This window comes from Martes martes, assembly GCF_963455335.1.
Source record: "Martes martes genome assembly, chromosome: 10".
Taxonomy (NCBI): Eukaryota; Metazoa; Chordata; class Mammalia; order Carnivora; family Mustelidae; genus Martes; species Martes martes.
Window position 1 is genome coordinate 78510845 of NC_137898.1, and position 17830 is coordinate 78528674.

General features: G+C 39.4%; 1 protein-coding gene across 2 annotated transcripts in view; it reads right to left on the reverse strand.

Moving 5' to 3' along the window:
• Positions 1-17830, reverse strand: part of SESN3 (sestrin 3) — a gene marked incomplete at its 5' end in the record, with an annotated part of 73775 nt that overhangs the window by 4179 nt on the left and 51766 nt on the right. Inside the window, 5 exons of one of the 2 annotated variants that reach the window (XM_080816058.1) lie at positions 935-1079; positions 7487-7677; positions 8497-8615; positions 14933-15107; positions 15797-16033. In XM_080816058.1, coding sequence (XP_080672184.1) covers positions 935-1079; positions 7487-7677; positions 8497-8615; positions 14933-15107; positions 15797-16033 — 867 coding nt within the window. Of the gene's footprint in view, positions 1-934; positions 1080-7486; positions 7678-8496; positions 8637-14932; positions 15108-15796; positions 16034-17830 lie in introns of both variants that reach the window. The other variant, XM_080816057.1, reaches the window with a different exon arrangement.

A 17830-nucleotide genomic window follows, 5' to 3' on the forward strand; every position in this document is an offset into this window, starting at 1 on the left:
TTTATTTTGATAATGCTCTACAGGTTAGACATGCTGTTAGATATATTCTCTTGATGAGTAAAGAGAATTTCTAGATACAACCTGGTAAAGGGAGAAAATCTAATGCAAACATATAAACAGGGCATAAAGATCCATCAAGAAGACATGCTGGCGGTAACATGGGTATTTATCTGATGTGGGATTGTCTCTAAGGTTTCAAAAAAATCGGTTAGGTTTGGAGGTTGTAACATCCTCTGCCAAGGTCACAGAATTAACTAGTGACTATTGGGACCCTAAAGAGATTTTCTTACTCTCAAAATCTTGGAAACTGGTATAAATGGAAGATTCTTCGACTTACAGGTTGAAAAGACCTAGGATATAAGGTTCTTACACTATAATGTTGGTAGAGATCCTTAACATTTATTAGGTCTTAAATAGTGATTTCTATACATTTCATCCAAAGAAATATTCTCACATAATGGTACATACATTTGGCTCAAAGTTCATGCATTAGATTATCAAAATACTAAATTACCAAGTTGGAATGAGAAACTGTTGTTCTAATAAGTCAACTCTAGTGGCTAGAGTTAATCTCTAATCCGACATAACTTCTGGGCCTGGCCTGATCATTAGGTTTGATTTTTATGAATCATGAGAACTGTAGACATTTTCCTAAAAGTACTATAAAAATATCAATATCTGGACCCAGCCTTTCAAAGGCTGATGCTACAAGTGTGCTGTACCCACCACGTTGGCTGAAACACAGAATCAAAATTTAGTTAATATTCAATAAACTGGAATTTAAACACATTTTGAAAAGACAGCCGAATGATGTCACTTCTTTTCTTTAATGGCACTAACTTATCAATATTTTCCTGTATAATGTTTGCTGATCATTACTAATTATACCGGACACAGGCCTAAGGGGTCTATAATGTCGAGTCATGAAACACACCTTTTCTGAGTGCTTGAACTGACGCCAGTAACTATCGTACATGCGCTTGGTGGTTCTTTCCGGATAGCAGGTCACTGTCTTAATGTAAACCTTCAGGCTTCGTTCAAGTAATTGATTAACTTCTCCATAATCATAGTCATCATACCTATGGGCCAAAGACAAATGAAAAAATCAAAATTTCTGATTTCTAAGTCGGTATCAAGAGATGTTTATGGTCTAGCATTTCAATACCAAAAACTCATTAACTAATTGTTGTCACAAATATTTACTGGGTGCCTGTTAGGTGCCGTGTCCTTTCCATGGAGCTTTCTAGGCACTGGTGATACAGAGATGAACAGAATAAACAAAGATCTCCAGTCCCATGGAGTTTCAATCCTACTGGAGAAGAAAGTTAAAACATAGACAAGCATGTGATCTGTTGGGGGGAGTTCACTGCTGTGGAGGGAAGGGAAAGGAGGCTGTGAGAAGAAAAGCTGTGCTTTTTAGGGAGGGGGTGAGGCTGTTCTCTGAGGAGAAGGTGTCAGCGGAGAGCCCTGAGGCGGGAGTCATCATGGGGGGCAGAGGGAGTGACCCACTGTGTCCCATGCTGCTGACGAATCAAATGCGACAGGAACTGAGCCCTGAGCCCTGGGAGCAGGTGTGAGGAGGGTCACAGGCAACCTTGCCCAGAGGGGTTTTGTTGGTGCGGTGCTGTAGTGCATTCAAGAGGGAATGGGGGATAAAATAGTGAGCAAGTGTCTGTTTTTATGCCAGTACCATGCTGTCTTGGTGATCACAGCTTTGTAGTAAAGCTTGAAATCAGGTAACGTGATGACGCCAGTTTTCTTTTTGTTTTTCAACATTTCCTTAGCAATTCGGGGTCTCTTCTGATTCCATAAAAATTTTAGGATTATTTGCTCCAGCTCTTTGAAAAATACCAGTGGAATTTTGATCGGAATGGCATTAAAAGTATAGATTGCTCTAGGCAGTATAGACATTTTAACAATGTTTATTCTTCCGATCCAAGAGCATGGAATGGTCTTCCATCTTTTCATGTCTTCTTCAATTTCTTTTATGAGTGTTCTGTAGTTCCTCAAGTACAGATCCTTCACCTCTTTGGTTAGGTTTATTCCGAGGTATCTTATGGTTCTTGGTGCTATAGTAAATGGAATCGATTCTCTAATTTCCCGTTCTGTATTTTCATTGTTAGCGTATAAGAAAGCCACTGATTTCTGTACATTGACTTTCTAGACCAGTGGAACAGAGTAGAGAGCCCAGATATGGACCCTCAACTCTATAGTCAAATAATCTTCGACAAAACAGGAAAAAATATCCAGTGGAAAAAAGACCATCTCTTCAATAAATGGTGCTGGGAGAACTGGACAGCTATATGTAGAAGAATGAAACTCGACCATTCTCTTACACTGTACACAAAGATAAACTCGAAATGGATAAAAGACCTCAACGTGAGACGGGAATCCATCAGAATCCTAGAGGAGAACATAGGCAGTAACCTCTTCGATATCAGCCACAGCAACTTCTTTCAAGATATGTCTCCAAAGGCAAAGGGAACAAAAGCGAAAATGAACTTTTGGGACTTCATCAAGATCAAAAGCTTCTGCACAGCAAAGGAAACAGTCAACAAAACAAAGAGGCAACCCACGGAATGGGAGAAGATATTTGCAAATGACAGTACAGACAAAAGGTTGATATCCAAGATCTATAAAGAACTCCTCAAACTCAACACACACAAAACAGATAATCATATCAAAAAATGGGCAGAAGATATGAACAGACACTTCTCCAATGAAGACATACAAATGGCTACCAGACACATGAAAAAATGTTCATCATCACTAGCCATCAGGGAGATTCAAATCAAAACCACATTGAGATACCACCTTACACCAGTTAGAATGGCCAAAATTAGCAAGACAGGAAACAACGTGTGTTGGAGAGGATGTGGAGAAAGGGGAACCCTCTTACACTGTTGGTGGGAATGCAAGTTGGTGCAGCCACTTTGGAGAACACTGTGGAGATTCCTCAAGAAATTAAAAATAGAGCTTCCCTATGACCCTGCAAGTGCACTACTGGGTATTTACCCCAAAGATACAGATGTAATGAAAAGAAAGGCCATCTGTACCCCAATGTTTATAGCAGCAATGGCCACGGTCGCCAAACTGTGGAAAGAACCAAGATGCCCTTCAACGGACGAATGGATAAGGAAGATGTGGTCCATGTACACTATGGAGTATTATGCCTCCATCAGAAAGGATGAATACCCAACTTTTGTAGCAACATGGATGGGACTGGAAGAGATTATGCTGAGTGAAATAAGTGAAGCAGAGAGTCGATTATCATATGGTTTCACTTATTTGTGGAGCATAACAAATAACATGGAGGACATGGGGAGATGAAGAGGAGAAGGGAGTTGAGGGAAATTGGAAGGGGAGGTGAACCATGAGAGACTGTGGACTCTGAAAAACAACCTGAGGGTTTTGAAGGGGCGGGGGGTGGGAGGTTGGGGGAACCAGGTGGTGGGTATTAGGGAGGGCACAGATTGCATGGAGCACTGGGTGTGGTGCAAAAACAATGAATACTGTTACGCTGAAAATAAAAAAAATAAAATAAAATAAAATAAAATAATTTCTAAAAAAAATAGTGAGCAAGTAAACAACACTTTGTCAAAGAAATGGGCTGTGTGTGGGAGCATGAAGACGAGGCAATGGCTAGAAGGCAAAGAAGGAGGAAGAAAGGAATTTTTTCTAAAGATGAGAGAAGTCACAGCAGTGTGTATATACTGATGGGAAAGATCCAGTGAAGACGGTAAAGTTGGTTTTGCAAGAGGGAGAAGGAAGAATTTTTTTTTTTAAAGTAGGGGCTTGAACTCACGACCCTGAGATCAAGACCAGAGCTGAGATCAAGAGTTGGATGCTTAACCGACTGAGACACCCAGGGGCCCTGGGAACAAGGAACTTTGATTTTTATTTATAGTTGACATACCATATGATATTAGTGATAGGTGTAGGACACAGTGATTCAGCATTAATACGCTCCACAAAATGCTCCCCACCAATGTAGTTACCATCTGTCACCAGACAAAGTCATTACAGTCTCACCGACTGGAGTCCCTGGGCTGAGATATTGCATCTCCATGACTTACTCATTTTGTAACTGGAACTTTTACCTCTCGATCCCCTTTACCCATTTAGCCCTCTTCTTCCTCTCCCCCGACAGCCATCAGTTTGTTCTCTGTATCAGTCTGTTTCTGTTTCCTGGTTTTGCTTTTTAGATTTACCCACAGGTGAAATTATATGGTTCTTGTCTTTCGCTGGCTTATTTCACTTAGCATTACACCCTCTAGATTCGTCTGTGTTGTCACAGATAGCAAGATCTCATTCTTCTTTGTGGCTGAGTGATATTCCAGTGTGTGTGTGTATACACATACATACATATATGCAGTATGTACATACACATACATATGATATACTGTCTATCTACCATATCTTCTTTGTCCTAGAATAGGGATCTTTAAGTGAGGGGAGATGAGACTTTGTGCTCAGGTACACAGGACTATAACAGTCCATCCATTTCGAGAGAGAAGAGAGTCAATGGGCACAGAGACAAATAAGAGGGTAAATGCAGTAATGGGAGTTCGTGGGATTTCTTTTCTTTATTTTCAGTTAATTTTTTTTTCAAGATTTTATTTATTTATTTGACACAGAGATCACAAGTAGGCAGAGAGGCAGGCAGAGAGAGAGGAAGGGAAGCAGGCTCCCCACTGAGCAGAGAGCCCGATGCAGGGCTTGATCCCAGGACTCTGGGATCATGACCTGAGCCAAAGGCAGAGGCTTAACCCACTGAGCCACCCAGGAGCCCCTTCAATTAATTTTTAACCCAAACATATAATTAGTTAAAAAATAAGTATTCAAAAATCTTATATGAGCTTTATTTGGTAGCATCCAAAAGTTAATATAATCACCATAACATTTGTCATGTATCGTCTTGAACATAATTTATCACAATTGAATTGAATTATTAGTGTTTATTTTTCTTTTTTTTTAAAGATTTTATTTATTTATTTGATAGAGATTACAAGTAGGCAGAGAGGCAGGCAGAGAGAGAGGAGGAAGCAGGCTTCCCACTGAGCAGAGAGCCCGATGTGGGGCTCAATCCCAGGACCCTGGGATCATGACCTGAGCTGAAGGCAGAGGCTTAACCCACTGAGCTACCCAGGCACTCCAGTATTTATTTTTCTTAAAGTAGGTAGTTATGACATACGTGTTTTAAAATGTGATGATTCAGTGTTAAGTTATTGTCTGGAATGACAAATGAGCAAACAGCATAGTTAACTACCATCGTGCCGGTGTCTTCTAGGTAGAATGCTTGACTATTAGCTGATGTTTCAGGAAAATTTTTTTACATTAAAATGATAGAAAATACTTTGCTTAGCAAATTGAATTCTAACTCCATGCCATAAAGGCTTTCTGTGACTATATTAGAAAGGAGAACGTAGAGTCAAATTAAATGTATTCATAACTGGGCATTTTTTCTTTCTGCAAATCTATCTCCATAAACGCCTTCAAAACCCAGCTCAAAAAGGCACATTCTCCCAAAAAAGCTTTCCTGATTAGACCATTCAATCTCACTCACTCATTTACTCACTGTCCTCTCCTTGCCAATTTCTAAATTTAGAGGCCATTAATTTATATTGACTGATAGTTTCATTTCAGTGTTCTTTTTTTAATTAACAAATAATGTATTATTTCAGGGGTACAGGTATGTGATTCATCAGTCTTACACAATTCACAGCACTCACCATAGCACATACCCTCCCCAATGTCCATCACCCCACTACCCCATCTCTCTAACCCCCTTCCCCTCCAGCAATCCTCAGTTTATTTCCTAAAATTATGAGTCTTTTATGGTTTGTCTCCCTCTCTGGTTTCATCTTGTTTCATTTTTCCCTCCCTTCCCTCATCTCTCAAATTCCTTGTATCAGTGAGATCATATGATAATTGTCTTTCTCTGACTGACTTTTTTCGCTTAGCCTAACACCCTCTAGTTCCATTCACATTGTCAGGAGGTAGGCTGGATTTAGCCCACAGGCCATAATTAGCTGACCTTTAATCTAAGATGTTAGTAGAAAACTATTTCATACCTTAACATTGGTAGCTTCTTTCCCTCACTTACCCTTAATGACATTCTTCAGAATATAGTAGGCCTCAGCTCCAACACTCATGGCTTTCTTGATGTTTAGAGCATCAATAAGGAGAACCATGAATTCCTGAATTGCCATTTTTTGCCATTGTGGGAGTTAACATGATTCACACTAAATATTAGTAAGATAGCATCTGCATTGCCATCCAGGTCAGCAATATGGCAGTATAGTGAAACTCCATTTCCAGTATATCTAGTCTTATAAACGGTAAAAGACTCCTAGTGTACATTTGCATGAATCTGGGTTTACTGTTGGTGCCATTCTTTTTCCCTCCTATCCCACAACACTCAATGTTTTATTGTTGTGCTCAGCAGTTCTGGAGATACCTTTCCTACAGAGCTGGTTTTTCTCTCTCTGACCTCTAGGGCATCACAAAGACCAGTTGACCTGGCAGCTCTGAAGATTTTTATATTAAAAAAAAAATATATATATATATTTTATATATAAAAATCTACCTCAAGGGGCACCTGGGTGGCTCAGTTGTTAAGCATCTGTCTTCGGCTCAGGTCATGATCCCGGAGTCCTGGGATCGAGCCCCACATTGGGCTCCCTGCTCAGCGGGAAGCCTGCTTCTCCCTCTCCCACTCCCCCTGCTTGTGTTCCCTCTCTCACTTTGTCTCTCTCTCCTTGTCAAATAAATAAAAATCTTTAAAAAACAAATGTTCCTCAATAGACAGGGTTCTATCAGAATCAAGGAAGTCTCTGGCAATGATCTTAAGAACAGGCTTAGTTCTGGCTTAGGTTCTGGGAACCCAGGAAAAGGCAGAGGATGCTGTAGAGTAGTGTTAATGCTATCAACTAAAGAATCCTAAGAATAGGAAGGTCTGATATTGAATTTGAAATTATCTATGTACGTGAAATTATCTATGGTGCACTGTAAGCCTATTTCCCCAAATCTTAAAATCAGCTGTTCTTATGTGAGCTTTATGAAGACACAATCTATCCCAGTTTTATTTATACCCTAAATATCATTCCTTTAAAAATATACAAACAAACCAGCATTTATTACAGTGGGCCAAAGAGGCACAATAAATGTTTTTTAACTGTCTAATTCTTCCAGGAAGGATACTTAAATTGAGTCTGATTCTATCGTATCCCCCAATGATTACTGATACTTTTTTCCCCCTCCTTAGTAAATTCTCATTACTGTATTTGCAGGTGCACGCTAAGATTCCGAACAGTCAAACAAGGAAAAATGTTCTTCTATCAACTGGAAGTCATTTTTCAAAATCAGAAGTCCACATGTAGTATTTTTCTCCCCAGGGCTCTATAGCACTAAAAAGGACAGGAGCAAAACTTGCGTCAGAACTGTCACTTAGAAACGTTTAAAACAGTCTCGACAATGAACGTACCTGATTCCAAACATACAGTGAACGTAGTTAAATAAAGCTCTGCGCAGCGTGGTTGTGTCAACATCCTCATGGGAGGCCATAGTGTTATAGGTGAGATTGTAGACCATGCGGAACTTCTCATCAAGAAGATGTCCAATGTCAGAATAAAGTCTGTTCACCAGGGAGAACCCATGATTTTCCCAGGTATAGTCCTGAAAGAAGAAATTATATCGAGTTACCAAATGGGCAGTCTCCATTTAAATTCCATGTTTGTGGGAAACAACTACTGAAGCAAGGAAGTGAAGATATTTCAAATGTAATAAGATATTTCAAATGTAATAAGTTGACAGCCTTACTAAGAACCCTTCACATAGGTTCCTGGATCAGAGCACCATGCAGTTTCCTCAGTGGGGTCCCTGGTTGGATATACTGGTGATGAACTCTGGCCTCCCCCTTCGGTCGGGTACTATGCAAACTACATCCTTATCTGGAAGAGCCCCAGGAGATCTGAGAAAATTCCCATGTGACCAAACCTACTCAGTGACACGGATAATTAGCAGATTAGTGAAACAAGTGCAAAGGAGTCTGTCTTAATTCAAACTTCCACTCTCTTTGGGAGCCACATCGCTACTGTGACTCTGTCCTCTAGGGGTTTTCGTGGGGTAGCCCTTAATCCCAGAACTACTGGTATATGATCTTACTACAAAATGCCATTTTATTATAAATGTAACTTTATTGCTTGATTTTCTCCCTGCTCCTTAAGAAAAAAAGGGTATGAACATTATACAATTACCATGTAATGTTGCAAGTAACCGAATGAAACCATTTCCTTTTGCCTTCTTAGAGGGGGAAACATTGAAATAATAATTTATCTACTGGGAGATCAAATTAGACTGGGCCAAAAATGAGATTACATAAAAAGATCTACAGACTCTATCAATTTAGAAGGCAATGGACTTACATCTCAACATTTCACAGTTAAAACGACAAGATTTTTTCTCTAGTTTCTTTGAATTAAAGGCATCTTATACCTGAGCTCGGAATGTTGGCAAATGTTCTTCTCCTCGTCTGGCAAAGTCCTCATACCCAAAACCAGGGTCTTCAATATATCGGGAGACATCAGATGTTATAATCATGTCATCTTCAAAATCTGAGGACAATAATGAGCAATCTAGAATAAAGGAAACTGTGCATAGAACAATGAAACGCTCCATTTCCCTCCACTTTTTAGCTTTCCCATGGATTTTTGAAGTGACAATATTGACTTCCTCGCTTACGTTTGAATTCAATTTCAATTCAATTGCGTTACCAAATACTGGCAATCTTAACATTTAACTGTATTTGTCTGGGCAAAAACATGACTCCATTGAAATAGCTAAGCAGTAGCAGTGAAGAATCAATACCCTGGCTTTCCTTATTCAGAAAAGGAAGATGGCACAGTGCTTTGAGTACAGAGCTTAAACATTTTTTGAACTCCTACTTGATGAAGTGGGGTATGGGGAAAGAGAAGACAGGAAGGTGAAAGAGGACTTGAGTGGACTTTAATGTTAAGATAGATTTTGTTAAAATTTAACAGTACTTCATATGGATGTATTCATGCTGAAAATCAGTGCAATCTCATCCATTTTTGGCTCACAAAGAGGCATTTAGGGAGAAGGTCTGGGAAGGGAATTGGAACAAGGAGGAAAGTGACCTTCTGGGTGCCACCATTATTCAGAGCTGGCTTGGGCACTAGAATAGAAAGGGTCAGTTTGAGAAAATCCATTGAGTTTTACACCTAACCAACATGCGCTTTTCAATGTACATGGAAATAAAAAGGCATATAAAGTACGAAGTAAAACAATGTGTTGATGAGATTGTGATCAGAATATTATAAGTGGCATTCAGGAAGATAAGAAGACTACAACAATCTTTTAAGACAGCTGACTTCTGCATACTTGATAATATTAGAAATCTACCACTGAAAAATTTAAGTACCCAATGCATGTTAATTTTGCTTCAAGAAAATTCTAACTCACTTTTTTTTTAGGGTAGTTAGTCTGTTTTTATAATTACTTTTTTCTGATTTCAGTCACCGAAAGGGAATGAACAGCTTTTATTTACCAACTCCTATTCTAGAAAATGAACATATTGTTTTCAAAATTTAAAAAAAGGCTCCTTCTATGCAAAGAACAGTATTTTCTTATTAAGAATTTTAATCAATATCAAATAAATGTAATACTTAATAATTAATAAACAAGTATTAAACAGCTTCTAAAACAATTTTTTAGCATTTTATTTACTTACTTGAGAGAGAAAGATAGCACAAGCATGAGGTGGTGAGACGGGCATAGGGAGAGAGAGAAGCAGACTCCCTGCTGAGCAGAAAGCCCTACTCGGGGCTCGATCCCAGGACCCTGAGATCATGAACTGAGCTGAAGGCAGATGCTTAACCCACTGAGCCATTCAGGTGCCCCACCTAAACAATTTGATGGCATAAGAACTGGACAGTCTTGAGAGGTTTAAAAGAACAGTTACAATTACAGTAATTCATCAAAAAATGTAGTAAATTAGTAGTGCCTTCATTATCTTAATCTTTGCTATTTCATGAAAATCCTAGCAATAATTACTCTTTCCTCACAAGGTTGAATCCTTAGGTCACTGCCATGGACTAACAGGGTGCTCGATAATGGCAGGAAAGATCAACTACCCAGGCTATCCAACTCTGGAAATATTAAAATTCTTACCTAACTTCTTTATTACCCATGATGCAAAGAGACTGACATTTGTTGAGCACTTTTTTTATTTGTTTGTCGCGAGAGCCCAAGAAGGGAGAGGGCCAGGGCAGAGGGAGAAGCAGGCTCCCCGCTGAGCAGGGAGCCTGATGTGGGACTTGATCCCAGGACTCTGGGATATGACCTGAGCCAAAGGCAGACATTTAACTGGCTGAGCCACCCAGGAGAGGGGCAGGGCAGAGGGAGAAGCAGGCTCCCCGCTGAGCAGGGAGCCTGATGTGGGACTCGATCCCAGGACTCTGGGATATGACCTGAGCCAAAGGCAGACATTTAACTGGCTGAGCCACCCAGGCATCCCTGCTGAGTACTTAATATATACCAGGTAATATGTTATGTGCTTAATATCAATTTTTTGTTTTATTAATGCAAAAAGAAATACCTTCTTAAGAAATTAGTAAACTACCTGTAAGCTACTAATAGCACTGTCCATACCGTAAGTAAGAACTAAAACGCAAATTAGTTTAGGATGGTGTGGAAAATTTGTGAACTCTGAAGTACTTAATCTGATCTGAGGCTTTTAAGTGACTTTCAGTTTTCTAAAGCGAAATCTCGGGCTTATCCCTAGTCCAACCCATGACTGCTGCTTTGTCTCCTTGGGCTGCAGAATTCTGTTCGGGTAAATGGAAACACGTGGAAAATGGTGTTTTCAATGTTTTGTCTCTCCATATTTATGAATGAGGTTATGTTTTCCTTAATTCAGTACATCACATACTAATCAAAAGAAACAAAACAAAACAAAACAAAAAAAATTGAAAATGTGGTTAGCGATCACCAACCCTGCTAAGAACACTAGGAGTTTTGTGGGCTGTGAAGTAAAATCAAACCCAGGATGGTGAGTGAGAACTAAAGTCTGCAAAACAAGTTTCTCCCCTGATGTGATCTCTCCACCCACACTGCACAAGCAGTTGATTTCACGGGGCAAATACCGATTCTGGAGTTGACGATCACACAGCTGGTTCATTTGATGATGTTAGTTTCTGATTTGCCCGTAAACATTTTCAACTTGTCATATGACTTTGAAACATTTTAAAATAAACAATAATGAGCCCCTGGACTCCAACAAGATAGAATTTATTCTATGAATAATATCCATTTATTCATTTTAAAATTAGGAGTCAATCAAGACCTGTCTTCTAGACCATTTTGTTCATAGAAAGAAATGAACTCAGGTCTCTCAAACTACAGATCCTTTTTTTCAAATTTAAGAAGTTAAGATCAGTACTCTGATCAACAAATCTAAAACTCCAATTTCAATTCTTTTTTTTTTTTTTTAGATTTTATTTATTTATTTGACAGACAGAGATCATGAGCAGGCAGAGAGGCAGGCAGAGAGAGAGGGGGAAGCAGGCTCCCTGCTGAGCAGAGAGCCCTATGTGGGGCTAGATCGATCCCAGGACCCTAAGATCATGACCTGAGCCGAAGGCAGAGGCTTAACCCACTGAGCCACCCAGGCACCCCTCCAATTTAATTCTAACTAAACAAATATTTCCAAGTCTGGACTCAAAGGAAATAGCATTTTGCACATTGGCTCAATTCTGCTGTCCCAAACATAATATAGAAAACGCTCTATTATAGTAACAGAACAGCCTTCTAACTTGAAAAACAAAAAAAGAGTAAGAGCTGGTTAACTCTTACCAAGCTATGGAATACTACCTCTGTAGAACATTTTAAACATTTATTTTCTTCCAAAGGCTTGAACAGCTATTCTTAGAATCTCCACATGGAATCTGGAATGCTCTATCACACGGGTCAAACCAAGAAATTCATAACAGAAAAAAGTACATTTCTATTTCCATTTTAAAACATGGTAAGGTTATAAAAAGGACTCATGCAGCTACTCCACAGAGTCATTTTTCTGTTACCTTTGTGTGACCAGCAAATGTAGTACTGGGAATGCTGAAGGGTAAACAACAAAATGACTTATTTCCTTGTCCGACTTACAAATGATACAGCCTCTTCTGTCAAAACTAGAACATAATTTTTGGCGAGAATCTAAGACTTGCTAGTCAAAATTCACTACTGTACGAGGCAGGAGTCTCTGCTCAAGAATCCAAGAAGGTAGAGGCGGGGGCCCAAAATATATTTTCAAGGGGCGCCTGGGTGGCTCAGTCAGTTAAGTGTCCAACTCTTGATCTCAGCTCGGAGCTTCATCTTGGGGTCATGAGTTCAAGCCCCACATTGGGCTCCATGCTGGGTGTGGAGTCTACTCAATAAGAAAACAAAACAAAACAAAACAAAACAAGCTCTCAGAAGAGCTTTGATTAAAGAAACAACATCTATTTTTTAAAATAATTTTAAAATTTTTTTATAAACACATAATGTATTATTAGCCCCGGGGGTACAGGTCTGTGAATCGCCAGGTTTACATACTTCACAGCGCTCACCACAGCAGGAAACAAAATCTATTTTCAACATTAAAAAACGACTAAGGGAAATAAAACATTTATATCCCTCAAGCTCTAGTGATGTTCGAGAAGCTCTTAAAAATAATGTCTAAAAGCAAATAGAGGGGTGCCTGGGTGGCTCAGTGGGTTAAAAGCAAATAGAGATTACTAGCCTTAATAAAAATCTTTACATTTTATAATCTTGGTTTCCCTTGAAGGTTCACCCTAGGCTTATGATTTTCCTCTGTCCCATGTGTTCCCTCTGGATGGTTTTTATAAACAACTCTCCTGGTTTTAACGCCCAATCATATGCTGATAATTTCCAAAATTTTGTCTGGAGTTTAAAAGCCTGTCCTGACCTTCAGACCATCTGCCAGGCCCTCACTACTGCGGGTGGTTTGTAAACTGGCAGCCTGGCCACCACGTGGAGGAATGAGAGCCATGTGTCCTCTCAGGTCCTAGACAGACTGAATCAGAATCTGCCTGTCGGTGAGATTCCCAAGTGACTCAGTGCAATGGAAGGTTAAGAAGCAGTGTACTAGACATCTCCACACTTCAGGTTTTACAGGCCTCTTACCTCAAAATGTCCGAAATATGACAGGCTGCATGCTTCTTAAGGCTAGAAAGGTTATCACGATAAAGCCTCTGTTTACCTGAGCAGCCTGTGTGATGACATCACCCGCTTCATGGTTTATACCCACTTGCTTCTGTGCCCGGCATCCTGTTCCCTTAGCAGGGGGCCTTGGCTCCATCGATTATTTACCACCAATGCCAGCCGCTGCCTGACTCCCTTGCACTCGAGCCCCTAAGACTGGAGGAAGTCTTCCTCGAGGACCCCTTCTAAGCACACTCCTTCCCCACTGAGGCTGGGTTCAGGGTCCTTTTCTAGGTTCATATACTGCTCACACTCTGCTATGGATTGAAACTGTTTCTCTCCCACCAGCAAGAAGAGCGCCCGGAAGGCAGGAATCGTCTCTTATTTAGCCTGAAAACCTTAGTACCCGCTACAGGGCTGAGACCATAAAGGGTACTCAGTAACTGCAGAATGGATATTAAGGCAATAACTAAAACACCAAGTTTCTTTATTTGGGATTTCCTGCTGCTTAGAAGCTCTGAGAAACTAGAACTTAATATAGTCAATGTGGTGGATAAAATCTTTCATAAAAAAGACCACAGGGGAGATGATAAAAAGGGTTTTTGTTCTTTCTGGCGAAACTTCTGAGAACTACTGGTCAGTGCTATGTTTAACATTAACAAACATGTTATGGCCCAATCAGTTACCCTCGGAATTTATGAGACTGATTGGCCTTAAGACTAAACATTTCTTAAACCAATGGAACTCTATTTTTAAAATGTTATGTAGATTGATGACTTTGGAGGGCTTCAGTTTTCTACTGAGTCAATGCTATTTTTTAAAAGACTTATTTTATTTATTTTAGAGAGAGAGAGAAAGAGAGAGAGTAGAAGAAGGGACACAGGGAGACGGAGAGAGAGAATCTCAAGCAGACTCCTCGGGGCTCGATCTCACGGCCCTGCGATCATGACCTGAGCTGAAACCAAGAGTCAGATACTCAACTGACTGAACCACCCAGGCACCCCAAGGCTATTTTAATAACATTTACTATGTGGTGTTCAATATCTTTTTTAGTCATAACTGAAAATTGTCTAATTCAAAGTCTCTTAGAGTATTAGGGGGTAAAAAGTATCTTTTTAAGACTAGAGCAAAGATGTCTAGCTTTTAATACAGAATGAATTCCTCCAAATTCAGTATAAGAAAATGACCTAAATAATGAATTTTTATAAAATCCCAAAGATGTCTCCAAAGAAATGCAAATGCGAGTACAATGTAATTTTAGAACTAATCTGGAAAAGTAGCAGCACAAGAACAATCCTCCCACATACTCCCCACACACAAAAAAGGCAGAGATGCATGTGTTGTTTTTTTTTTTTTAATTTTATCTATTGAAAGAGGATTTCACTTATCACTTAAAAACATCACAAAAGTAGAACAAATTAGGTATCTCTATCTAGCTTTACAGGCGACTGCTCTGGCTTCAAATCGTGTTTTATCCAGGATGAGTGTGGACTACAAGGTTGGGAGTCCCTCTCAACTGGACCTGGAGTGTATTCAAAGACACACCAAAAGAAGGGGGGGGACAGCATCAGGGGGGCTGTAGGAGGAAGAAATAAAAGGGACATGGTAGTAGAGGCACTTTTACAGATCCGTATGGAAAACTTGGAACGTGGTCTGTCAGGGATGCAACAACCCAAAGGCAAAGACAGTACAGGGTGGGCTGGGGGGAGCTCACCTGAATGTGGAAAGGAGTGAAAAGTGTCTCCAGAGACCACAAAAAGACTTTCCTTCTTCTCCTTCTCAAAACGAGTGGTCATTTCTTCCTGAGATGCCTCTTCATCTTCCCTCTCTTCTCGAAGCCTCTTCATTCTGTCCATCAAGGCCTCTAGCTCACTTAGGGAATCGACGATCTGGAGCCAGGGAAGATGGTGTTGGGTGTTAGTAATACCAAGAATTATTCTGGTCAAGGTTCCTGTCTAGTAAATGCCACCTGATTATGTACAGAGGTGTGGGCCCTTAAGTTCCTAAGTGGGTTTTCCATTAATGCCAAAGAAAATCAAATGACAGATTCAAACATTTTCTAGAGTATGATGTTTTTGCTGCAGTTATAAATCTAGAAAACTTATAAGTATAGATATATTTAATCTAGAATTTGAGCATTTGGTATATATTAAGTTATAGTTTATTTTTAAAAATAAGGTGGCCTTATGATTTGTCATAATATCTATTTGCTTTACTATTTTTTCCGAAGATTTTATTTACTTATTTATTTGAAAAAGAGAGAGAGAGTGCATGAGCAGGAGCAGAGGGAGAAGCAGACTCCCTGGTGAGCAGGGAGCTCAGTCTCAGGACCCCAGGATCACGACCTGAGCCAAAGGCAGATGCCTAACTGACTGAGCCACCTAGGCACCCCTATCTATTTGCTTTAAAAGCCTTATCCTTAAGACAATTCAGAACTTCATGTACAAGTTAAGTTTTTACAGTAGTAAAAGTTGTGCAAAAATAGTTCAAGTATACAATGTCCTGTTGAGTCAGACAAACTCTTTCTAGGTATTTTTCAGGCAAAATAGTGAAGAAAAACAAAGTTCAGAACACTAACCCCGAAGTTGTTGCCTGTAAGGGATGCATTCTCTATGTTGTTATCGTTGGCAAGATCGCAAACACAGAAATTGTTGACTGATATAAGCCTGAATCCATTAGAGATTTCTGGATCTCTCTCCGGATTGATGCCACTACCAAAAACAAAGCTTGCCAAAGCATGATAATGTGCCAGTAAGACCACAGCATGTACCAGCTCGGGGAGAGACCAGTTATTTTCTCCAGTTTTGACAAGTTTCTGTAATGAGAAAGTGAATCAAAGTAAGAATGAAAACCACAGAATGCTGCAAAGCAATATCAGAAAGCATGGAAAATCCACCAAATTTTTAGGTCCATTTATAGCAATCAAACTTAAACTTTTAAAACTCCCTTTTAAAACTTCCTTTTAAAAATGTTTCATATAATAAAGATATGGCTTTGGCCAAACAACATTATATTCAACTGGCAAAACTAACAATATAATTATGTTGTAGATTATTCTGAATTCCTTAGAGGTACCATGGATCTTCTGTTTCCAAAGCACGCTTACATATTGTGTTGTTTCCATAAGATAGTTCAGAGAATCAAAGAACACTGAAGCTAGAAGGGCCGTTAAAGATTATCTAGCAAAGCCATCCACTTTAAGGTTTTTAGGTAAAGATTTGACCTTAAAAGTCACATAAAAATCCAAAAAAACCAAACAAACCCCTAATTCATTAAGTCAACTTTTAGGTGCCTTTTCTGATGGAGAAAGAGCTGATGGCAGAGGATAGGAACAGTAGAATTACTACCTCACCTTTGAATAAGAACTTTAAAAGTTCCAAAGCACTTTTTCGTGTGCTATTTCACTTGATCCTTCAACTGAAGGATGGAATCACAAGTGAAGGCATTAAAAACAATGATGTCTCCATCCCCACTTTCTCCAAGAGCCAATTCCATCTGTCAGCACATCAGAGAGTCTTTCCCATCGGTGTCCTCTCTGTCTAGCTTGGTACACATGCGTGTGCGTGTTTTGCTGCTCCCTACATTTCTACACTTTAAATTCTGCTCACTTCACAGCCAAGCCCCCACCAGAAACCTCTTTGGCTTTATTCTCCATTAACTGCCCTCCCCTCCAACACACAGGAAATTTAGTATATTACCAAAAGCTCAGTTAAAGGAAAAGGAAAAATTAATCAGATTCTACCACCCTAAGATAACTTTCCCATATTTTATTTTTATAAGCATTATTATATAATCAGAGTAACACTTCTAATTTTCTCTGCTTTGCAAACCTGACATTTTGACATGTTCAATGTCTTAGACTGAGCATGGCCTTTACACTGCATAGAAATGGATATAGAGAGCTACTTCTCCATTTTTTTACTGTTAGATATTCAAATTGCTGCTAAGTTTTTTTTTTGTTGTTGTTTATTTGCTGTTATAAATAGCACCTTCATCCCTTGCTGTATCTATGCTATAAATAGCATTTTTAATTCCTAATGGGATTTTGAGGGCAATCACATTTTAAGGACTTTTCATAATACTGCCAAAGAGCCTTTTCCAAAAAACAGGTAGAATTTACAATGCCTTTGTCAGTTTTTCCAAGAGTATGAAACCTGAAAGGATAGACAGCCAGCACTCATCACCTCGAATTTCTCATCTCACATTCATTTCTGTTTCTTTAATTCATTATAATTTGTTCCCTTTTTTAAGCAGCCTCCTGAAAACAACTTTCGCGAAGGTCAGGTATGACTCCCAATGGCCAAATCCAAGTATTTCTTTTTAGTAGTTATCCTATTGGGTCTCTGTAGGATTTATGCTTTCCTTACTTCCTCCTTTCTTGAAATTAATCTCCCTTGACTTCAGCAGTTCCACTAAATTTTTTTTGCACCCTTTCTCCCCTGAGATGCACGTTTCCCTGTCTTCCTCTCAGCCCACTTTTTCTGCTTGCCTCCAAATGTTGGCTTGCTCTATTTGACCCCAGATGGATCATTCATTCGTTCAACTTGACCTTTGCCTACTGCCAATAGCTATCCGATCCTATTTCTAATCTATCCTTTATCTTGAGTTACAG